Below are 24,914 nucleotides of genomic sequence, written 5' to 3'. Positions count from 1 at the left end.
TTAATGTCAGTGACAAAAACAAAATATCTGACATTGGTTTTACTTAAATACTTGTTTTGTATTATTTCTAATAGTTTTCAGGAATATGTACTTCTGATCTCAATTTTATATCCATCTATTAATTTTTGCCCCCCTTGCTTTATTTCGATTTTCTCCACAGGAACAGGTTTATCATAAAATTACAGATATAATTCAATAACATCATTAAGTGTGTGTGTATGTATATATATATATATATATATATATATATATATCACCATTAATATGTATTCTGTCTATCGTATTAATAAAAAAGGTCTATGCCACAAAAGAAACATAACAAAGTCGGATCCATCGCATGATGCAATTTACGACAGCATTCTACATGAAGTAAAAATAAAAGAAAGGAGAACATTTAAATAATAACAGGAGTACATGTAAGCAAAAACTAAAAAGAAATATATAATAATAATAACAATAATGATATAATAAGTGAATACATTATTTATTCTTTAGGAACAATAGAGTTGTATTTGACGTCTATGCTGTTCGTAACAAATTCCTGAAAAAGAGATAGCTTAAGCTATCTTATGATGGTTTGCTGGTCTGTCAGCTCGTTTTATAAGGACTTTGAGAGCTTTTCAGCTGGTTAGGATGGGGTACCAGCTTGCCAGCTCGCTAAACCAGCTGAGTAACAGCTTGGCAAGGCTAGTGAGACAGGCTTAGACCAGCAAACCAAGTTGTGTTCATGATTTTATTTGTGGTCACTATGGTCTTAGTACAAATGCCACAGGTAAACCATTGGTGAGAACTAGTCTATGTGGTTAATAACTGAATAATAACATAATAAAACTGAACACAAAACAACATTAGGCTGATTATGTTTTTTTTAAAGTGTTTAGCAGCATGATATACTCTGAAAAAAAGAATAGGCATAAAGCATTTTGCTAAAAGTTCCCAAATCCTTCCCGCTAATTCGTTTATACGGCCGCGCATGGATTTGTGGGCTCGCCTCTTCCTTTAACTGCTGAGGGGCGTATTCATCCGCGCACACACATACCAATCGACACCGCGCCGTTTTTATCTGCCTCACCAGCTCCGGTTCCCCACGTTCAGCCTTCCCCCCCGTCTACTGCCGCCATGTTTTTTTGAGGCAGGATGACAGCAGAGAGCGAGCCCAGACGAAGACGGATATAATACTGAAAACCGTCGAATTGCAACATTTTTTCGACCAGGCGCCGGTCTATTTTATATCGCGGACTCGCGAGGAACTCATTTATCGGTATATTTTATAATACCAAGGGCTGAATTGTGGTATTATTTTGTTTTCCTATGGCGTAGGCACATTTTTGCTAATATATATCTTTTTTTTTATTTCAGGATGGGAGGGGGTCCTCCCACATAAATCTAAAATCCACAAATTATTATTTTCTCCGTTTTGAAGTTCATGCCATGAAAAAGCAAGGAGTCAGAAACCTGTCTGAAGAACAACGTATTCCTGCCTGCGCTTAACTAACCTACCCTACCTCTACCAGCGAACATACAGGAACAACCAGACTAGTGATCTGTGCATGAGCAACCGCTTTACCACTAGTCACCTGCTGTCAAAACTTTGTTTCTTAAGCAAACTGAAGGAAGAAAACAACTTTTAGTCTAAAGTGAAGATCCGACAGAACATACTACAAATATGACGGGCAACATCCCAGTTGACATGGTAAGAATTTACGCGTTCTGCAAAAGGTTTAGTGGTGTTTACAATAAACTGTAATGTTCTTTGAAACTAAACAGTATCTATTTTTATGTTTCTAGTAGTTTTTGCTATTACTAAAATGTAACCCAAGAAGAAAAAAAAGTTTTTAATATGACTGCCAACTATTATTGAGATGATCGTTCTTTAGTTAGTACTCAGTAGTACTTATTCCTTTGTTACTAGCTACTATACTATTCCATTGTTACTGGTAACAGATTGCAATATTCTAGATACTAGCAACAATCTGAATAGTTACAATAAACAAAATAATACTTACTAGTACCTAATGTTTCTTTGGTAGTAAACTAGAATAGTTACCAACAACAATTGAAATACATACTAGTCTGAAGGGAATAGGGAATAGTTAATTAATGAACCACAGATCCCCTTAGAATTGAATAAAAAGTGTTGTTTGTTGTTAGAATCAATTAAATAGTTACTTGTCTAGTTGTCTTTACTAGTCTACGTGTCTATAGAGATCCTGTCTAGTAGCAAAGGAAAGTACTGAAATCTAATGAATAGTGAATTACTAGTCATTTTTGGTCTCTTAATAGTAAAGTTATTAAAAACAAGTACTAGTAACATAATAATAGATACTAGTTAGTTTCATATCAATTGTGTTATATAACAAATATGTTAGTGTTTGTCAGAGATTAAAGAAGGTCAATTGATTTCATAGTTGCTTTTGCAAATAGACCAACCCAAGAAAATCCAGAAGGATGGTGTTATTAAATGTCTTGGATCACTTTTTGCTCTTCCAAAATTCCTGCTCAATCATGAAGGGCAGTAATGTAAAGATATCCTATCTAATGGCCTACACAGTGCTGTTAAGATTGATAAAGAGGAAGTATGGTCCGGGAGACTCGAAAACTGTCACTGCCCTGTTTGCACAACTAAAATAGTCTCGAAATGTGACTCTAAATGAACGCTCAAACCGAAACTCCAACATTAGAATCTTGCTGTCCAGAGGGATGATGTCATAGATTCTTTTTAATCCTCATGCTTCTAGAATAGCATTTCAAGCTTTGCATTATGATGTAAGGCTATAATAATTTGGGACTTCTAAACCCCGTGGGTGGTGGTAGTACTGCCAGTACTCGCCAGTATCCAGAAGGTCAGTGGTGTAAATCGAAGGAAGTGAGAAATCAGCTTATCAACAATAAACCACAGCCCAGATTGTGTATTAAGATATTGAAATTAATATCAAAACATATAAGAACTCCTCCTATTGGTGTCTAACTATTGTGTCGCAGCGTGTTAGTCAAGCATGCTTTGGATATGCCAAACAGCTGATCTGGCTGTCAAATTTAAGAGATGCGACGCTCTGACATTGCAGGGACTCTGTTTGATATAATGTATGCTAGGGCTGCACGATTAACCTTTATCGCATCGATATTGAGGTTTTAACTTCCGCAATAACCTAACCTCAGTAGTCTGAGGTTTTTTCCCCCGCCTCTGACATTTGAGTGACAAACCTATTAGCCAATCAAAATGGTCGAATCTCGCGTTCCTGGCTTGCTGGCCAATTAGAAATGGCAATGGAAACAAGGTTGTATGCAGTGCACCGGCTTTCTGTCAGCAGCAAAGCAGCTAACACACAACGTGTACCTCGAATTGTGCCAATAGAAAAAGCTTGTAACTGCGCAGAAATGGCCGAAGGCACTTCTTCGGTGACGGGAGAGGAAGCGGGGGAGCACTTGGTTAACAAGAAGGGTGGTCTAAAATCGCATCGCAATCGCAATATTTGTCAGAAAAACCGCAATTAGGTTTTTTCTCAAAATCGTGCAGCCCTAATGTATGCTGAGGGCTGATGCGATCGGCCCTTACGGTGCACATTCAGCTGTCCTTCTGTTTCTGCCATTGAGTACCATCTAAATGTAAACCTGTCTCTCAGAAAGGCTTCCTTGGCAACTAAAAGAGCAATGCCACATATTGTTGATTTTAAGGCCAGAAACGTGAGCCGACCCTGATGATGACGATGCATCTCTTGATGTCTCTACAGGAAGAAAGGTTTTTCTCACACTATGCAAACAGAAACAGAACAGGAAACAAAGTGCTATGTTATAGCCCAAAGTCAGGTATTGATTATCTAAGCTAGCATTAGAAGGTTAAGGTCAGCTTGAAGAACTTTAAACACCTCACAGGACATCATTTTATATGGATTTACTAGCCTTCAAATCCATTAATAGCTTTAAAATGAATGCAGAAGCTGCATGATGTTTTTCTACTTTGGGTTTAGGTGTCTATTTTTGCGCTCCTGGAACAGCATGTTCAGTTTTAGGATGAAATGTTCATGAGGTGAAACTTTGAATCATTGTGTGGTCTCCAGCTGAGGGGCATTTGGGGGGAAGGGTTGTCAAACAATGGGAGTGTTTGTGTGTGTGTGTGCATACATCTTGTGGGTGGGCATTTTAATGAATGGGTTTTTTTTTGTGGAGAGCTCTCACCGTTTCAAAGCAACAAAATGTTGCGGAAGCCTTTCGCCTATAGGTGCTACATCAGATAAACTCCTTAAAAAGAGTTTGCTTTGATCAATTGTGAGACTGAGGTGTGAAGGAGAACTCAATACTCCCTGACAGGACTGTGTCACTTTGTGTGGTGTCATGTGGTATCGTGTCCTCTCTGCGTAGGGGTGAATTAGTACGGGAGGAATGTCAAGGAGAGATCTCCCCAGTGGCTGTTGTCCACACACTTGTGTAGCATTGCTCAGCACTTTCAAAAGTTTAAATTGTTATGTAAAAACTATTGAAGTGCTTGATGTTGAATGAAATTAGGCTGAGCTAATCTTGTTATGAGGGTTATATTGTTTTGATATGTCCTGTAGGCATGAAATGGCTTTTGAAACCCATTTTATGTATGCAATGTGACATTTTTGTGTCAGGATATTTTGAAACAGGATATTCGATGTAAACATTTTTTTTTTCTTTATTATGTCTATTGGGATTGTTATGATTGTGAAAAGTGGCTTTTAGCACAGGATATAATTTTTTTGTAACATGCTTTTCTTTCAAATAACATGCACTGATGAATGAACAATAAGTACAGGAATGTGTATTAAGGAAGTAAATGCAGTCAGTTTTGATTTATGTTTCATTCAAGGTGGAGAATGAAGGTACACTGAACAAAAATGAGTGTAGAAACATTTTTCAGAAATTTTTAATTTCATAATTGATTTACAAAGAAACGGCAAGTAACACATTGAATTAAATGTGAAATGTTGAAGTGGAAGACTTTGAAAAATCATTTTTAAGGTGTAATTAAGACAAATTGCTAAAGTAGCATGCTTTCTGTTTGCAGAATCAAACCAGCTTTGTCATCGAGTTTTGCAAAATTATGTAACCAAGCTCAAATCAATAGATCTCATCAGGGAACCAGACAACAGAAGGACGTGGCTACACAAATCAGTCCGTTTGAGGGTTTATTAGGTCATTATAACATCTGTTTAATGACAGACCCTCTTCTGACCCCAAACAGTCTACCTGCTACGAACAGCCAGTGTTTGAACTCAGAGGTGGCCAAAGCGAGCGAGAACGACAGGAGAAAGGTACAGGGTAGTAATGATAAGTGTTTGCGTATAAGAGATGGAAAAGTTGTAGAAAATGTTGTGAAACACAGCACAGTATGCGCCACGATTCAAAACATTGCGAATGAATCTGCGTCAACAGCGTGAGAAAAAGACTCAGCATTTTGGTGAGGTATCAGTTTAAATCTCTCTCACACGCTTAGAAACGTCATTTTCAGAGTTAAAGCTTAATTTGCATCAGCATGAAACAGAGATGACGCAAACAACAATACACATATCTATATGTGTTTGTGTGAATAAATGCAACAAGTTTGACATAAATAGTATGATTTGCATAAAATGAATGACTCCAGAGAGTGTTTATGGGTCAGTAAGGGTTAAAGGCTAAAGAGAGAGCGAGAGAGAAGCAGGGGGAGGAAGTAGCTCAGACTCACTCAATAAAGGATCCTTTCAGTAGAGTGAGGAACAATTTACAACAGCTCTGTGAGAGAGGTGCCTGCTCACACACACACACACACACACACACACAGTCATGGAAAGTTAGAGTGATTCAATGTCAGTTTGTGTAAATGGTTCTGAGTGCCTTATTATACGTTGTTTTAACTTCTCTGTGGTATTTCTACATATTCATTACTGGACTTGAATCAACATATATCTGTTTTTACATGTTTCCAGAGGTGGTTCTATTCGAGCTTTGTGTGAGTTGTGTAGAGAGACTGACTGTAGAGGGTTGTTCCACTGTAAACAGTGGCTCTCTCTCGCCTTTATGACATCATTGCACAAGCATTCTCTTTTAGTTCATTGAAGTCTCATGCCAGACTTCCCTTCTCCTATAGAGACCTCTTCATACCTCTTTCTTCAACTAGCTAAATGTTTTTTTTTGAAGATGTCTTTGATTTTAAAAATGGTCACTTCTAAAGTGATTGAACTATAGTTAATAAAACCGGCTTATATTTAATATACAAATCATCAGAGCCATTTAAGAAAATTCAGCATTTTTGAGTAATAAACCAACCAGATTGTGGAATCAGAGTTTTGACGTTATTGGCCAAAAAAGGAAAGTTGGAACTGTCAGCATGTTTCATTTTATTGTCAGATCTTCTAAATGCTGTTAATGATTCATCCATGCATATGTTTTTTTTTGGAGCTTTTCTGATTTTTTTAATCAAAATCTCTTATCTTAATCTTCTATGAAACAACAGACTTCTCATTGATAATGTTGGACTTCTCCAAACATTTTTCTTACGATTGACTGCAGGTTCACATTTAGATTTGCTTCCATTCACTAAACAACCTATGGACAGAAGTCCCTCCCATACATTTTGTTCTTTTCAATATTCAGTTTCACTCAGATGTCACAATACATATGCAATACCCTTACATTGCGTGTCCTTGAAAGAGTTTTATGAGCGCATTTTTTTTAAATGACTTGGTTCATCATTATTAGGGGCAAGAATGCGATACAATTCCAAAAAGATTCTTGGCCTACTTTTTTTCCTTTTTAATTATTCTGCTGTGCATTGAACTGTAGAACATGATTGGATTGGAAAAATTATTACAAGACACAAGGATTTAAAGTATCAACACAGATTTGTGAGAAAAAAATAGCACACTATAATGAAATATGATTGTATTGCCACATAGCATGCATGATGTGTCTTATAACTGGTGCTTATTTAATACCATTATGCAGTCTGTTTGACAGAAATAACAAGGAAAAGCCTTAGGACAGACCAGAGTTATGACTTTTAATTTTATGAAGTTGGCACGTGGAGCATAGTCTCCGGTGCTGTAATATTCTGTTTGAGAACATGTGCATGATAGTAATAAGAAATGAGGAGGGTGTTATGAATGTATGTAATACATGGCTGTAATGCAGTAGGCTACTATCAAAAGGCCATTTCTATCAGCCGGCCGTCTTACTGATGGGGAGGTAAGTGAATGGGTCCCCTCCCCCTACTCTCTCTCTTTCTGCAGATGTCTGCCCTTTTTCAGCAGTAGGCACGTGGGCAGGGCCTGCAGGGCAGGAGGCTGCCTGCCTTCTCTTCATCTGGCTACAGGAGATTAGATATTATTCTCTCATGTTCTGTCTTTCTTCTTTTTATCTTCTGCCCCCAATTTCCCCATTGCTCCATTAGAAGATTAAATATAATTGTGTCAAAACTATTTTTTATATAAAATTAATAATATTATTTAAATATTATATATTTAAATACATACATGTATATGTGTGTGTGTGTGATTATAAAGTTTGTTAATTTTTTTGTATACAATGAATTGACTAGAAAAACATTCATAGGTTTTCTATTTTTGCAAATTCAGAATATATATATACATACATACATACATACATACATACATACATACATACATACATACACACACACACACACACACACACACACACACACACACACTCTCTCTCTCTATATATGTAGAGTTTGTAAAATAGCCCAAGCCATAATTGCGTAATTATTCCCATTAAGCAGAAATCTTGTCATGTTTTCTGACCAAGGTGCGTTCTCTATTGTAGCATGTGTCTAACTTACAGAGATCATCTAGCATTGCGACTTTCAAGACGTGTGACATTATTCTTAAAGCACCTGAAAGAAATACTAGAAAGGTCAGAGTTCTAGGTTTGTGTTTATTTAACCCCACTTAACACACATTGCTAATGTGTTTATTGAAGGTGTGTAATTAGCCTCAAGAGCAGGAAAGTTTGTACAAAGATGAATCATTCACAGACTCAACATTTATTACTACCAGTGTGAAGCCATGTCCACTTCTGTGATTGTAATTGGCACGTCATCAGACGGGCCTGTATTGATTTCAGTGATATTATCACCCAAGCCCTTGTTTTCCCATCCGGTGAGATTCATCGTTTGGGCCGGATGAGCGCATGTATGTCTGTGTGAGTGATTGTCCTTCAGGACTGCTGATAGGGCATCCAGACAGGCTGAGACTGCAGCTGCTGGGGTGCTGTGGTTGTGATTAAGTACGGAAGCTAAAACTAGCTTTCTGGTGCTAATGGCCACCTTGCGATGCGCTCAAGTGAGTCGGGGAAAAGACCAAGAGCAAGATAATGAGACTAAAGGACGTTCTAGACATCTTGAGGAAATGATTGCAAAATGATCACTCTTACCTTAGTGATTGAGACTGGTCTATCATGGAAAAAATCCATCAAGGAAGTGTGGAAAGTTTTTGGCACTTTGTGGTGGTGCGTCATATGTGTTTTTATAGGACGTTTTGAATAACCGACAGCTGTAACCAGAGCTTTCATGCTTGTATGTTCAGATAAATGGCAACGGTTATTAAGGAACATTATGTACAATAAAGCATTATAAGCATTACGAGAAAGTAAAGCCACAATAGCCTTTAGCAGGGAGAGCAAAGGCAAGCCTCATTAAAAATATCTCACATCTTATATAAAAAATATCACACATGAAAGTCAACATGACATCACCTTCTTAAAGGGATAGGGTGAGTAAATGATCTCTTTAATGCATGTTCCTGGTCTTATTGTGAACAATTTACCATTGCATGTTATTCTAACGCAAAGAAAATGTTTGTCCGGTATTTTATCAGAATGTAATAAATCTGTTCCACTTTTCCAACTTTCCTTTTCTGCTGATGAACTTTCATTCACAATCGATCTATCTATTCATTCGGTCATCCAGTTATGTTTGTCCGTCCGTCCATCCATCCATCCATCCCTATATCTATCCACCGAGTTATGTCTATATCTATCCACCGAGTTCTGTCTATATCTATCCACCGAGTTCTGTCTATATCTATCCACCGAGTTATGTCTATATCTATCCACCGAGTTATGTCTATATCTATCCACCGAGTTATGTCTATATCTATCCACCGAGTTATGTCTATATCTATCCACCCAGTTATGTCTATATCTATCCACCCAGTTATGTCTATATCTATCCACCCAGTTATGTCTATATCTATCCATCCAGTTATGTCTGCTTATCTATCCATCCAGTTATGTCTGCTTATCTATCCATCCATCCATCCAGCTATGTCTGTCTGTCTGTCTGTCTGTCTGTCTGTCCATGTCTTACATATTCTGGTAAATACTTTGTTATGAGCATGACGAGGCTAATGCAGCTGACTGCAAAATCTATCACTTTATGTTCAACCTACCGCACATCAACTCATGCAGAGAACATCCAGCCTCTTTTTGTGTTGCTTGTGCATGGCAGATTTGCCCATGTGTGTGCGCACGGCCATGACTGCAAGTCTCAAATTCCTGCATAAAATCGTGGCATCCACAGAGGTCTTGGAGATAGACAGGGAGCTTTACAATTCCTCTACAGCCCCTCTTGAAGTTTAATTTCCCATGTCTAAATGTGCCATCTAATTCTCAGATCTCATGTCATTTAATGCTGTTATCTCTTTCTTCTGTGCCACGCTCTTCATAATGAGAATTTAAGAGTCTGACACACATCTGAAAGATATCACATAATAATGAATTGCTGGGTCTCAGATTTTTACTCCCGAAACAATCTGCCCAATATCATGAAGGCACTTTTATATGAAACAGAAATCATTTTGTGAACTGGAATCTATTCATTTAGCAGCTCTGCCTAGAGACTAGTGGCTGAATGAGCTAGCTATTATCAAACATGCCGATTGTGATTGTGCTTTTGGCTCTGGCTGAAGTGAGACATTTATCCTTCCATTCCCATGCATTTCAATCTGACATTTTGGTCATGTTCATTGCTTTAACTCCTGCTAATGCAAACAGGCAGACCATTTCATCTTCTGTTCAGAAAGAGGTCAAGGTGACCTGTAATGTTGAATATCTATGCAAATCCCTCACGCAAACAATGGGTGGTTTACTGTATTCAGCGGTTTTAACTTTCTCAATTGAGAAAGCATCTGATCGCTATTGCAAAGTGGACCAACCTGTTCTTTCTCATGTTGAGAAATGAAAAAACTGGATTGTACAGGCTGTACCTTGCCTGACGAAACCTGAAATCGATGCTTTGTTTTACTATATTTGTCCTCTTGGAAAAAAACATATATAAAGGTTTGAAACGTTGTAAAAATGGCTCGTAAAAGAAACATGTATAAGTTACACCCAAGTATTTTCATACCAAAGTCATTTTATGGATAAACCTCTGGCTTTCTCAGTTAAGTAATTAAAGTAGAAAGGAAATGGAATTCAGAATCCCTTTTACTTCTACAGTGTGACATTTCTAAGTGAAGCACGATATTCAGTAGGGCGGGACTTCATTTCATTGGGAATTGATTGTGATTGGGTTAAAAAGTAAGGTTTTACTCATGTCATCTGAAAAGAAAAATGTTTCAGAGGTTGAACAAGCTACACTACTATTCAAAAGTTACGATTACATTTTTTTTGGAAAGTCTTAAGCCCGGTACACACCAAGCCGATGCCGACGAACTAGTAGTGATGAAGCAGACTGCGGGGTCGGCCGATGTCGGCAGCGTCTTGGTCCAAAGTTGCCCTGACACACCAAGCCGACGCTCGACACCAGACTGCCAAGTAGAGTTTTATTTCTCGCGAACTGGTTCGGCAGCTGAACAGCCAATCAGAATGATCAGATGGCCCGACTGACCGACAAGCTCCGAAGCCGATTCAACATGTCGAATCGGCCGAAAACAAGCCAACGAGGACCAACTTCAGCCGATGGCGCAGAACACACTGAGAAAACTTCGTCGGCCGACGAACAAAAACTGCCTGACGGTCGACCGTCGGCTTGGTGTGTACCGGGCTTTATCCTCACTAAGGCTGCCATTATTTGATTAAAGATACAGTACAATCAGTAATATTGTGAAATATTATTAAAATTTTAAATAATATATTTTAAAATGTAAATTATTTCTGTGAAATCATTTGGCGCTCAAGAAATATTTCTTATTATTATCAATAATAATATTTTACTTAATATATTGTGGAAACCATGCTACCTTTTTTAGGATTCGTGAATAGAATAGAAAAGAACAGTATTTACTTGCTGAATAAACATACTCATTTCTTTTAAATAGAACTTACTGACCCCAAATTTTACCAACACCAAATCTTTGCATATTACATTATAAAGATTATAAAGACAATTTTTTCCTTTGGAACGACATGCACTTATAATTCTTTGACACTGGGAACGTGCGTTAAGGAAGTAATTGTGATTCATTGACTGTTGGTTTAAAGCATCCACTTTAGTCAGTTGGTATGGTCTACCCCAATTTCAAACTGAGGAAAGAAACAACACATCCATTTCTGGAATGAGATCCTCTAAAAAGCTCAGGCTTCACACTTACTCTAGATATGCGGGCGAAATCCCGCTCATGCCCTGACTGATGAAGGAGAGATAAGTGAGTGTGATCACAGTCCTCAAAACCACCTCTGTCTTAACTGAATCGCAGACTCCTTGAGACGGAGACAGAGAGATGACACTGTTTGAACCAACACTGTGCTGTCAGGAGGAAGATGGATGGCTTCCTTTTTCTGTCTCCTCTGTTTATGATTGAGGTTGAATTCACACACAGAAGCAGACTGAATCCATTGAGTAGAATGAATGAGTTTTGTGCCTGACTGAAATGGATTTTCAGGACACAGAAAGAGAAAATGATCATCTTTTGTTGAGCAGTGTGGTCATATTTTCTCAATTCTGTGTGGATTCTTCATTTATCTGTTGTTCTGACTGATTACGTCATGCTTAAATTAGTTTTTCTAAAGATCTCTTATGATTACAGCTTTTGTTCAGAGCCATTTTCTAAATGTCATGATATGACAACATGAGTTAAATTATTTTTATCCGTCGCATTAGCAGGACTCCGCAATTAGGATGTTCTGACATTGTGCATTCATTCACGTTTTTTTAGACTTGCAAACATAAACACTGCTTTTCTGTGATACATTGAACACTGTTATAGATTCTTCTCATTTAAATATGCCACTTTGGTACAGTAATCTACAATAGCTGGCTAAGAAAGGAGAGATTAGTCAAAACTGATGAATGTTTTCCAAAAAATGTTATGAATTTATATGTATCATTAAGTAAAATTACAAACACATAATTTATGGCTATTTGTGTGTTTTTAACGCATAAAATATAATAGGCTAGTAGTGGGTAAAATAGTGGAGTCTGTAAAAATATCAGCTAAGCAAATTCGGTATTATTAAGCTTAGCTGATTTGTCAAATGTGCTATTAGAATACTCTACAGTTTTTTATGTCTTCACAATAAATGCTAATTTTACAGTATATTAAGGCCATAATGATAATGGAACATCATTGGTATTTTTTCTAATAAACAGCACTATAATATTGTTATTATTCCTGGGCTACATGGTATTCTCCTTGTGTTTTTTCCTCTAGATTTTAATTGTCATGTCTAACGCTAGTCTTTTTCCTATTGCTGTGGCCCCACATATAGCTATAAATAAAAATAATTTTGAAGAAATTTCGTGATTCAGATTCGTGAACTAGAAAAAGTCCTGGGTTTGTTGATAAGACAGAGCCTAATGTTGAACTTGGAATCAAGCGTGCATTAGCCTTGTGTGGTTGCAATCCTAATGGCTCTTTCTGTCAGTCAGGCGTGTTTGAGGTGACTTTTTTTGTTTTAGAATGTCACGTCAGTGTTCTTTAACCAGCTTATGCAGACATAGCCAATCCCACCATAGAACTCACTAATTTCCTCTCCGTCCAAAACAGACAAAACCCTGCTGGAGGCGTCGTATCTAATATCGTTTTCATTGATGTGCGGTTGCGTAAGTGCTGTGAGTGTGTGTCTGTCCCCTATTGCATAAATGTCATTCCCAGAACAATCTGGCAGACCTCTATTCTGAGATGGGCAAAGCTGGTCCACGTGTCACATCCACTGTGGTCAGCATTTGTTGTGGCTGCTTTTAGTTCAGACGTCCTGTCTGATACACTCATTACTGTCAGCATCTGTCTCTCTCTCTCTCTCTCTCTCTCTCTCTCTCTCTCTCTCTCTCTCTCTCCCTCACTCCATGTTTCTTGGCAGAACCACCAGGTTGTTTATCCCTCTCAAGCAGAGAATCTCCTGCTCAACTTGTGATACCCAAAAACTGCAACCGCTATAACAATCTCTAGTATTTCATGCTCTGTCTTTAACTGAAGCAAACCTAAAACACCTGCTCTGGATGACATATCTGTTTTCAACAAGTCAGCTATGGAAAGACTACTGCAGGTGTTATTTAGCATTGACAAGCACCTTCCAGTGCCGTTTTACAATACAGGTGTCACAATTCAATATTATTCATTGTAATTTTGCAGAGAACATATTTTATCTACTAAAGTGCATAAAGGTCATGAGCGTAATATCAACATATACTATGATGCAAAAGCCTCTAATTGACATTTGAAATGTTCTTCTAAAATTAGATTTTATTTAAAAAAAATTTTAATCAGGTTTCTGTGCTTATGTTCAAAAGAGGCTGTTCATTGCCATTAAAGTGAAATTACTAATAGGAGCCTGATAAAAAAAATGCTCATTTTAGAAGACAATTCCAAACACCACTTAGAGACTTTTCCATCTTGACCTCTTTTTTTTTTTTTTTTTTAGCTATTTTTATTTATATTTTTCTATATTTTAAAGTTGTCATATATAAATACCACTAGTAAGTTGTCACTAATTTATATATATTTAAAATTTATGCATTTAATTTATATATATATATATATATATATATATATATATATATATATAATAGAGAGATAGAGAGTATAAAATAAGTGCTAGTTTAATATTTGTATTTTTTTATGTATTTTTGTGTGTGTGTGTGTGTGTGTGTGTGTGTGTATATATATATATAAGCTTTATATTTACTAGTTTAAAAATTACTTGTTTGTGCAACCTTGGTAAAATTATTATTATTATTAAATTCTGTAAAGTCATGGCTTTTTTCATTCAATCGAAGACATTTTTCATTGTTAAAAAGTTTTTTTCTTAATCATGCTTTGAACACTAAAAATAACGTTGCAAGTATGAATATGATATATTCAGTCACATTTCTATATGGAATGACTGTATTGGCAGAACCTTTGTTGTGCTTTGTGTTTCTCTGGTATGAATCCAGTCTTCACATAAGCAAATCTTTCCATACCAGCGGAGATCCCATCGCTCACGACACGAGTGAGGTGTTACGTGTCGTCCGTGCCCCTAGGAAAGTATGTTTGTGTGTGCAGGAGAGCGCTGGGGGGTGATTACATCAAACGTTCCCCCTGAAGGGTTGGTTGCGGGGATCTGGGCTACCTGGGCTGGGTTTGGTGAAAATATTTTGTAGGCATGCAATAGCAGAGATGGCTGTTGAGTAGTGTAACAATGTTTGGCATAGCAACTACAGAGAGGGAAGCACCTGCCACCGGGTATAACCAGTGCCAACGTCACCCTCGCATATGTAATCATTCCCCAGTGGATGTTTTCTGCTGAGGTTGTTGTTGTTGAAGTTCCTTGGAGGCATCTCTGCATGCCGTATTACGTCATAGTGAGATTTCGTCTGGAGATGGAATGTTTTGCGCAGACGTATCCCAGCATAACACATATTTCTGCTGTTAGAGTTTTCCCTCCTTTCTGTGTACGTCTGGAAACATCGTATAAATCAGCATCTGCTCGGCATTCACCAGGTGAAGATGATATGCCATCGTTACACAAAGATGGAGTGACATAATGAAAGATGAGCTGCGGCGAAAGAGGAAGAGACAGATAAAGAAAGACTGCTTGCAGGTGATTCAGGTCAGCGCTCTCACAGAGGAGCCGCTGCCACGGTTACCATCTCTATGGAAACTAGGAGGTGTTCCGTTGCGTTAGAACTGCCATCCTGATGTTTTTGATGAACCGCTAGCTGCTGATTGCCAGTTCGTTGAGCAAGTCCTTGCAGGAGAATGACACACAATGCCTTTTTAGTTTTGATGGAAAGATTGCATCTTCATAACCAGGGGTGGGGAGATGGGTCAGTATGAAACAACAATCCATTTTACTTCCAAATGCGATGCATTTTAAGTGAACAAGATATTCGTGAAAGAAAAAATGCAGGGTCATAATGTTCACAACAGTTTTGAATGAAAAAAGTTTTCACTTAACTTTTCCACGCTGTTGGTAGTATATAATATAATATAAATGGGTAATTAGCAAATATAGGGCCCTATGAAATCCATTTTATTTTTTCCCACATTCCGTTTTATTTTTTTCCATTTTAATTTTTATTAATCAAAAAGCATGGCAAATTAATTGAAATCATGAAACTTACAATATTAAAAAGCAATTTCTTAAAGGTTTTACAAAAATTTAATTTTTAAGGCCCTATGAAATACGTTTTATATTTCTGCTAAATAAATTCTGGTAAATAATTTTTCTGATAAATATACCTTTAGAAATAATGTTTTAATAATAATTGTATTATTAATACTAGTACTATCATTACATTAAGTAATATTTCTTTTGATGCATCCATCCAAAATTTGGCAAATTCTGTGACATTCCGTGTTGTAAATTCCATTTTTATGAATGGATTCCGCGATTCTGCATTGCGGAAAACATAGAGCCCTATAAATATACTAAATTGCTGCAAGTAATTGATCACTTATTTAATACAGTATGTCTGTGAAATATATTTAATATATTAAAAATATTTGAAAATAGAAAATTTAAATTTATTAATTGCCAAAGCTGTTGTTGAATATAATCAATGTTTCATCAGTCGAGATTCGTCTGTTAATCAATGGCAATAATGTAAAACATAGCCAATAGATCCAGTAGAAAAATTTTTAATAAAGTAATAATAAGTTCATACATTAAAGTTTAAGTCTCTTATGCTCACCAAGGCTGCATTTACTTGATTAAAAGTGCATTAAAATCAGTAATAATGTGAAATATTGCTACAATTTAATATAACTGTTTTGTATTTCAGTATATTGTAATGCATTGTGAGTTATTCCAGTATTCAAGAGTGGTCTCATAACCCTTCAAAAAAATCATTCTAATATGATGACTTGGTGATGAAGAAACATTTCTTCTCATTATCAATGTTGAAAACAGTTCTGCTGATGAATATTTATTGTGTCTTTAGAGTTAATGTGTCTTTGCTGAATAAAAGTATTGATTTTAAGAACCCCAAACGTTTGAATGGTAGTCTATATTTGACTTATTTCCAGAAATATCACCAGAATGTTTGTTGTTTTTTCTTTACATTTTGAGGATATGAATACTAATTTGAAGAAATGAGCCTTCTGTTGCACTTTGCATTAATTTCCTGTTTTCCGACATATATAAATCAGCCTACATCTGTTAAAAACTCTGGAAATAGAGGAGTGAATTGGCAAAAATGTGTCCAGAAATACTGTGACAAGTCGATTTTCTTTGGTATTTCCTTCCTGTGCGGTGGCTTCATAAAATAGCCACATACTAATCCGAGCCTAAATTAGATTTGCATGTGTATGTCTGCGTGTTCATCCAACCATTATTTGGGCAAGTGCATGCTTGTGTGCGGCTGTTTGTTGACTGATTCTCTATGCTTAGATGGAGACTTAAGATTGTGTGTGTGTCGTGATCTCTGGATGAGGGGTTTGAACGAGCAGGCTTGCTTCTGGCTCTAATCTGATTCTATAAAGTGCTTAGGAGGATCTTTGTTTCCATCTGGTGGTTTTCACTCCGTTACATCACTGCAGCTGGCTGTGTGTGTGTGTGTGTGTGTGTATAGAGGGAGGAGCTTAATACTGGATCCTCTGATGTCAGAGACTCTAGTAACACACGTGCATTGGACATGCATTGCCCCGGGCTCTGTCTCTCAGCTTGATGCCTCTTACTCTTTTCTTTTTAAATGGGTGACACTGCGATGTGAATGAATATGATAATGGATGTATTGCAATTTATATTGCTTGGGTACTTGAACAAACAGTATAATTGTGCTGATCGAATGACTGGTGGTTCACAGGAAGGACACAGCAAGGACATTAAAAATTTATGAAAAAATTTCTCAACCGTCCAATAAATGACCCCATACGGAAAGCTATGATGTGTTCTGTGACAGATGGATTTGGCTTAGCTATGCCTAGATTCAGAGAAGATGGAGTGTGATACTGATATCAAATCAATCAGAACTCCATCAAAAGCGTTTTTGTTTTAGACTAACATATACCATGGTAATTACATATGTTTATGTTTCAGAAATGTATATATCCATACAATATTGATATATCTTTTTTTTAATTATAAGCATTAGCACTTTAATGTTATATAACATTATTTATTTACAAAAACTTATTTTTAATAACGTAAGTTTTTCATTTAGAATAATTGCTGGAAGATCCACAATTAAGTTATTAAATATAATTGAATTATATGATTGTATTATGGTTGCAAATTTGATTTAAACTTTCCATGGTAATGGTTGGTATGTAAGAAAATCACAATAGTGTTGCTCACAAAAATCTTTTTTTGTCTAGTTTGTGCGGTTAAATAATTCAGATTTTTTTCAACGTGATCTAAATCCAATATGAAATTAAAGTTAATCCTACTTCATTTATTTCTCATTTTCATATTATTTATGTTTGTTTTCATTTGCATTTATTTTGATTTCTGGAATACATTTAAACATGATGGGAAATCTACACTCTTATTGGTAGTTAAAACAAATAAAGTCATCAGCATATTTGTATAAATGAATATGCAAGGATCATGAGGTTTTTTTTACTCTGAAAAAATGTGTAGCTCTTTCTCTTTTATGTCTGCACAGCTTTCTAGTGGTATAATAGCTATTTATACATTGTTTTAATAAACTAACATTCAGTTCTGGCTCCATTCTGGTATGAAACTCGGAAATACGTCACACTACAGAGTGAATATGGGCTGCGAATGCCATTTCGTGTCGATGTTGAGGAAGTGTGGGGTGGATACTGACCGAGCTTCTAATGGCTCTATTGTTTGTGTTTGCGTTTCAGATCAACTTGAGGCTGATCTTGGTGAGTGGAAAAACAAAAGAGTTCCTGTTCTCGCCAAACGACTCCGCGGCCGACATCGCCAAGCACGTGTATGACAACTGGCCAATGGGTGCGTGATGATTCACATCTTAAAACACACATTTTTTTGAATGCGTCCCATCAATAGACTGAATCCATTGGCTCGTGTGAAGGATTTTCAGGCTATTGTTTCCTAGTGTTGAGTAGATTCCTCTTTACAACCTTTTTCTGTGTTCAGATAATCTGTGCCGCAGACAAATCTGAGTCTGACCGAGTGGTAATCCTGCACAGAGCTAGATTCCACTCACTGTGCGCTGACCTAAAGTCAATGACAGTACTGAAGGGTAAAAACAGAGTGTCTGAGTTTGTGTTTATACATCTGTCTGGCCGTCTCTCCGCATGCGTCTGAGCTCTGTGAAGTGCGTTTTTTTTTTCAAATATTCCACAGATACTGTTCTAGCTGAATCTGTAGGTTATTATACATTTTTAGGGAAGAGTAGATGGTATCCAAACTCCTCTTTCAGCTGTTTCTTCACTGTGCCTTGGCAGCCTATCTGAAACGACAAGTGCTTTTAGGGATGTGGCCACAAGTTTAGCATTTTTCCATTTTATTGACCTCTTAAACATACTGTGGTGGTACTATGGTGCAGTGATGGTAATACCATGGTGTTTTGATATATACACTACCGTTTAAAAGTTTGGGATCGGTAAGATTTTTAAAATGTTTTAAAAAGGGTGCATTTATTTGATGAAAAATAGTTAAAACAGTAACGTTCTAAAGTATTATTACATATAAAACAGCTGTTTTCTATTTTAATGTGTTCAAAATTCAGCTGCCATTACTCCAGACTTTAGTGTCTTATGATCCTTCAGAAATCATTCTAACATGCTGACGAGGTGCTCAAGAATAATCTATGTTGGAAAACCTGGCAGGAATAATATTTGAGTAATGTCGAAACTGTGATGCATATTTTCCAGGATTCTTTTATGAATAGAAAGTTATTCATCTAGTCTTCTTTAGTGTCACTTTTGGTCATTTTGATGCATCATTGCTGAATAAAAATATGCATTTCTTTCTTTGTTTAAAAAAAAAAAAAAGATGGTTCTGTTTTGCTGGTATTAGAGAAGTTGGAGACCAGCAAACCAAATTAGGCTGGTTTAGGGTTCTTGTCCTTATTTGTCCTCTAAAGAAATCCAGGGTTTAGTTAAGTTGAAGTTTATTTTAATTCTATTGAAATTTCTTGCTTTGAATAGCTCTTATGAAAGTCATCCGCCTCTAATTATGTCAAAAAGAATATTGATAAAAAAGCGAGGAAAAAGAAAGGCCTTCTTTGTTGTACAGTTCGTAAACTCCATCAGGGGTGGTCCGGGATTGAATCAGAGTTTTATTCATAGCAGACGAGCACAGCGGAGCTCGACCTCATGAGGACACAGAATGACCCTCACTTGAGTCTTGTGACCGATTGAGTCAAGAGTGAGAAAGAGACAGTATGAATAAATACATGAAGAGAGAAAAGAGTGAAAAACAAAGGAATGAGTAACATGGAAAAGTGCAGACTAGTAGAAAAGTGTGTTTTTAGGGAACAGTTCACCCAAAAATAAAAATATTGTCATTTTTTCCTCACCCTCATGTCATTCCTAACTTGGATGACTGTTTATGTTCTATGTAAGACTTTTTCTTGCGATTTTTCGTGATGTGATCACGAAAATGTGATGACACTGTAATTAGGGCTGTGCAATTAATCGAATTCGATTATCATGCGCATCTAGTCAGTAAAACCGGTTTTTTGATTAGTAGTTAATCGCCATCACCTGCTTTCAAATGGAGCGGGAATTACTACACAGAGCTGTAGTTCACTGACAAGCTAGGCAATTTCGTGATCATAATCGAAGGTGATTCGTCTGCGATTATGAACGTGATATTGCCTATCTTGTCTGTGAACTACGGCTCTGTGTAGTAATTCCCGCTCCATTTGAAAGCAGGTGATGGTGATTTACTGCCAATCACTGAACCGGCTTTACTGACGAGATGCGCATGATAATCGAATTCGATTTAATTGCACAGCCCTAACTGTAATTACAAAATGTCTAAACATGACTTTTTCTAATTTTTTCTGTCTTTAACAGACTGGGAAGAGGAGCAAGTGAGCAGTCCGAACATCCTGCGCCTCATCTACCAAGGCCGATTCCTACACGGCAATGTGACGCTAGGAGGTGAGCTGCCCTCCCACACTCCTCATTACCATTATTAACATCACATCACACATGCTCCGTTTCAATCATTCAAACAGCAATCATTCCTCTCAGTCCAGAATCATGGGTCTGACAGATAAGAAGTTGCTTGGCTTTTTTTTCGTTCTGCCAGGTAAATCCGCTGTGTCCCAGTGGACTCATAAAAGGCACAGATATTTATTTTGGCTTTGTCTTGGTATATTTTGGGCCAGGGTGCAGTACGGTTCAGTTCTATCATTGTTCAGCTGATTATAAGGACATCCAAACATTCAGCTCCCAGTCCCAATACACCTAAATGTTACTAGAGTTCACTGACTTAAAATATTCCCAGAATGCGGCAGCGAGTTTGTCAACGAGCAGTCTATGAATGTAGGAAAGCACTGGCCGGCAGACCTGTCATCAGGGACAGAAAACAGGGAGGAGAGGAAATTCTTTGGGCGTGAACAGGAAACATTTTTTTATTTGTTTGGCCATCCCTCAAGCAACAATAAAAAATGGAGTGGGTTTGTGAATGTGTTTATAAGAAAGTATACGAGTATATGTCTCTGTCTGTCTGTCTGTCTATCAATTTTCTTTTGTCATATTACAGAAATAAATCTTTAAGTCCTAGATTCTCTATAAATTTGACAGGGCCTTTTATATGTGACCTGTGAAAAACTTGACTATGATATACTTTACTTATAACCAGGGGTTTTGTCAAAATATTTTGTCTGGGCAAACTTTTCCCATGGATGAATAACTGTGAGTAAGTGAAACCTCCCAACCAGCTCCAATTCCTGAACTGTTCACCTGATGACGTGGTGGAACACAGGCAGGTTTTGCCAAAAAAGTGTCACTTTGATAATACACGCTGATACCTTCTTGATTCAAGAGCACCAAGGCATGAAGACTGAGTGTGTCTGTGGGGCAGAAGGCAGCAGCAGTGCTCTCAGAGTCAGTAATGGCTCTCAATAAGGCACAGGCTTATGTTTACATGTTATCCTGGTCCTCTGTCCTATGATTTCTTCCCCTTGAAAAGTGACTTTGGTGTCATAGATGTACAGCTGCATTAGTCTCTAGTGTCCATTCGGTCCAACACTCTTTTTTTCTCATGTCTTGCAGCTTTAAAACTGCCTCTCGGAAAAACCACAGTGATGCATTTAGTTGCCAGAGAGACGTTGCCCGAGCCAAATTCCCAAGGTAACCATTCTGCCCTCTCTCTTTTCTGTACACTCCTCCTCCTCGGTTTCACATGCTCCCTGTGTCACTGCAGCCTCACTTTGTTCAAAAATGTTCAGTTTATATGTGGATCATTCTCACCCTCTTGCATTTCAGTTTTAGAAATTTACAAAGTAGTGTTTAACCAAAATATAAAAGACCTGGTCACATGACAGTTTTGGTCAGTTTTGCTAAACTGAAGACACATTTTCATGAAAATTTAAACGGATGATGTGCAATTGATTTTATGGTATAGAAAAAAAATATGTATGTATACTATCTATTTGTAGTTATCAATTTGAGTATGAGGGACACAAATGTTACTGACAAACAGGTACTGGTTTCTAATAATTTTCAGGTTAACTCTGATAATAATTAACGTTATTTAAATAGTGGACTTTTTAATTATTATTATTATTTTTTACATTTAATTTTATTTAAGGATTACCCATATATAAACCTTACTTTTACATAGCCCCTAGTTAAAATAATAATATTTCAGTGTACAATAAAATAAAAAATTCATACATAATATAACAGAGTAAACTACACATCAAATGAAATAAAATATAATAAAATAATTACTATACAATTATAATACAAATCTGGGATTGCCATTTATAAGGTGCTTTAAATATATATTTTTCATTTTTAATCCTTTTGTGTATGAGATAATATTCTCAGTTGTGTTTGCATTACTATTTTAAATAAAATGTCTTTTATATCATTATTTATGTATGCTGAAGTACTTTGAGACAGAATCTGTGCTAGGACCTGCTGTCTTATCAGTACTGAAGACCATGGCTCTGTTCCAAACCCTAGTGAGCTTCCATGCTGTTTGCTGCCTACAGGGGTAGCTGGCTTTTAAGTCACTGAAATACAACCTCATATGTGATCGATTTGGAGGGTTTTACATGCTGCTTACACAAAAATGCAAAGAAAACTGATTTTGTTCATTCTGTAGTAAGCATACAAATACAGTACATGATTATTTGCTAATAATAGAGCCCTTTAACAATGCTGTTTTATATCTAATGAGATTTATTTGCTTGTCAAGGATTAATTCTGCATAAAGAATATATACAGAATGAAATATGCATCTTAGAAAGAAACATAATTATGTTGCCTACCTCTTAAAGAACAGAATTTCTGTGATGCCTTAAAATGCTGCCTATGTAGGCAGTAAGTTTTGGAACAAAACCATTGTTTGTTTTTGTGCAATAGTATTAAGTTTCTGTGTGTTTGTTATAGGTCAGAGGAACCGGGAAAAGACTGGAGAGAGCAACTGTTGTGTGATCCTGTAAATACATCCCATCATCCCTCAGAACGAGTGTGTCCTATCACCCTTCGCCCATGCTGCTTAAACACAACTAATCACACCTGACTCCCACGAGCACCTGACTCGCAACAAGAGCTTTGCTTCTCCTGGAAAGGAAAAAATCTCCCAAGACATGGATATGAGAATATTTCGGCTTCGCATAGTCCTTATTAATGCCAAAAGATGTAAAAAAAATCAGATAATAAAATGCATCCCTCCTTTACACACACATTTCCACCATTTCTAACATCTTCACACGCATCTGTGAACTCATTGTAACACACACACACACACACACTCCTCCCCTTCTGCCAGTTTGCACACGGAGGAGGCCCTCGTTTCTCTGTTTTTTTATTGCACACAGTAACATGAATGATTCAGTGAGGAAAAAGATACTCGTTCGCCTCAGCTGAGGCCCTTGATTCTTCCTCTCAGGAGGGAGATGTGTGAGGGGGAAATTAATTTACACAGGGTCTGACGAACTTTTCACATTTATTGATGCTATGGCTTGGATCCGGTGCGGAGGTGGAAAGGCATGGCGTCACCTATGTCTGAAATGAGAGCACACGCTTCACCGACAGGATTAATCTTCACTACAGTCGCCCTCCCGGACTGTTTCCGTCAAATGTTATTCGCCACATGCAGTCTCATTTCAGTGCAGGAGAACAAGTATTGATGTGCCTGATGAACGTTTTAGAAATGTTTCCTATACATTTCCATGCGTTTTAAATGCCCCGTTAAGGTCCTGGAGATCCAGCGTACTGCTCTATCGAGTTCCTGTACACCGGAAGTGTTTCAAACACAGTTGGGACTTTGCAGGAAGGTAGATCTCCAGAAGTTGGTTGGATTGACTCGTGGGAATGTCTAAAATACACGTAATGAGTAACAGTAACATTCGAGACTGTGTTTTGACAGTCAACCAGTGTTGCATCTGCCCTCTTTAGATAGATCTGAGCTGCTCTCTTTGAGGAAGGGTAATAAGATTTATCCCTTTATTTTCTAAGTGTAGTGGTGTAAATTAATGCTTGCGTTTGGAGCCAGAAGATAACTATGGAATGAAGTTTGGCATGGTTTCTATTTCCCCTTCCTTGTTAGATATAAAATTGGTTTGCACAACAGAAACATGAGCTGTTTCATTTCTAAATCTGTGTAATTATTCTTTCCCCTCCTCGCTTTTTAATATTTTTCAAAATGGGAAGTGTATTCGAAGGTTATATGTGTAGAGTATATTTAATATGAATCTTATAGAGAACATAACTATAGATTGTTGATATATATTGGTGTCTAGTGTATGATAGTCTAAAAACAGCACATTAGCATTTGGAGCAGTGAGATGCTGACAATTTCATGTACTTTAACAGCAGCACATCCCTCTCTAATGGCTGAAGAAATTACTGTTTTCTTCTCTCTCTGTTTTTTATCAAATGTTCATAATTTGATGTTTTATTTTTGACTTTTTCTTTTATGTGCTCTTTGCTTTCTGCTTTTTAACACCGCACTAGGTCTGAAAAATATTGGTCCTTATCAGGGTTCAAATCTGTACAGAGCTGAAGTTTTTAAAAAGATCATTGTAAATAAACTAATGCTTCTCATTCTCTAAACTACAAATGGAAATACATCTATAAACTGAATAAAGAATCCAGAATATTGAAGTGAAATGGTTCTTGCTTACTGTTCACCTTCAGATTGTTAAAGCGAGTTTGAGAGGGCGAAATTTATATTCTGTATTTATATTCGTACTTTTTACGACACGACACTTGAAAACAAACACGTATATAATGTGTATTCTGCATATTTCACAGTATTAGTGTTTTACTGTATTTTCATAAATTCAGCACATAATATGCAGCTTAGGTGAACATAAAAGATTTATTTAAAATAATTTAAATTGTGTATTTATTACTAGTATTTTAGTCATCTATTCATACAGCCTTTCCAAAATCTCCGTTATCATG

The 24,914-nt window shown here is 36.9% G+C and overlaps 1 protein-coding gene across 1 annotated transcript; it reads left to right on the top strand.

Moving 5' to 3' along the window:
• The first annotated feature begins 1,017 nt into the window (after nucleotides 1–1,017).
• On the top strand, nucleotides 1,018–24,834 carry ubl3a (ubiquitin-like 3a). The gene is made up of 6 exons (XM_079411097.1): nucleotides 1,018–1,261; nucleotides 1,360–1,693; nucleotides 18,195–18,303; nucleotides 20,340–20,426; nucleotides 21,546–21,623; nucleotides 22,893–24,834. The coding sequence occupies exons 2-6, from the start codon at nucleotides 1,667–1,669 to the stop codon at nucleotides 22,943–22,945; spliced, it is 354 nt and encodes a 117-aa protein (XP_079267223.1). The 5' UTR covers nucleotides 1,018–1,261; nucleotides 1,360–1,666; the 3' UTR covers nucleotides 22,946–24,834.
• The last annotated feature ends 80 nt before the right edge of the window (nucleotides 24,835–24,914 follow it).

Source organism: Barbus barbus (genome assembly GCF_936440315.1).
Source record: "Barbus barbus genome assembly, chromosome: 47".
NCBI classification, from domain to species: Eukaryota; Metazoa; Chordata; class Actinopteri; order Cypriniformes; family Cyprinidae; genus Barbus; species Barbus barbus.
The sequence above is the reverse complement of the archived record's forward strand: the minus strand, read 5'-3'. Positions and strand labels throughout refer to the sequence as shown.

Excerpts from the sequence above, each read along its gene's own strand:
- ubl3a (XM_079411097.1), top strand. The coding sequence starts at position 1,667 with ATGACGGGCAACATCCCAGTTGACATG. Across the intron at positions 1,694-18,194 it reads GCAACATCCCAGTTGACATG|ATCAACTTGAGGCTGATCTT; the intron begins GTAAGAATTTAC and ends TTTGCGTTTCAG. Across the intron at positions 18,304-20,339 it reads GTATGACAACTGGCCAATGG|ACTGGGAAGAGGAGCAAGTG; the intron begins GTGCGTGATGAT and ends TGTCTTTAACAG.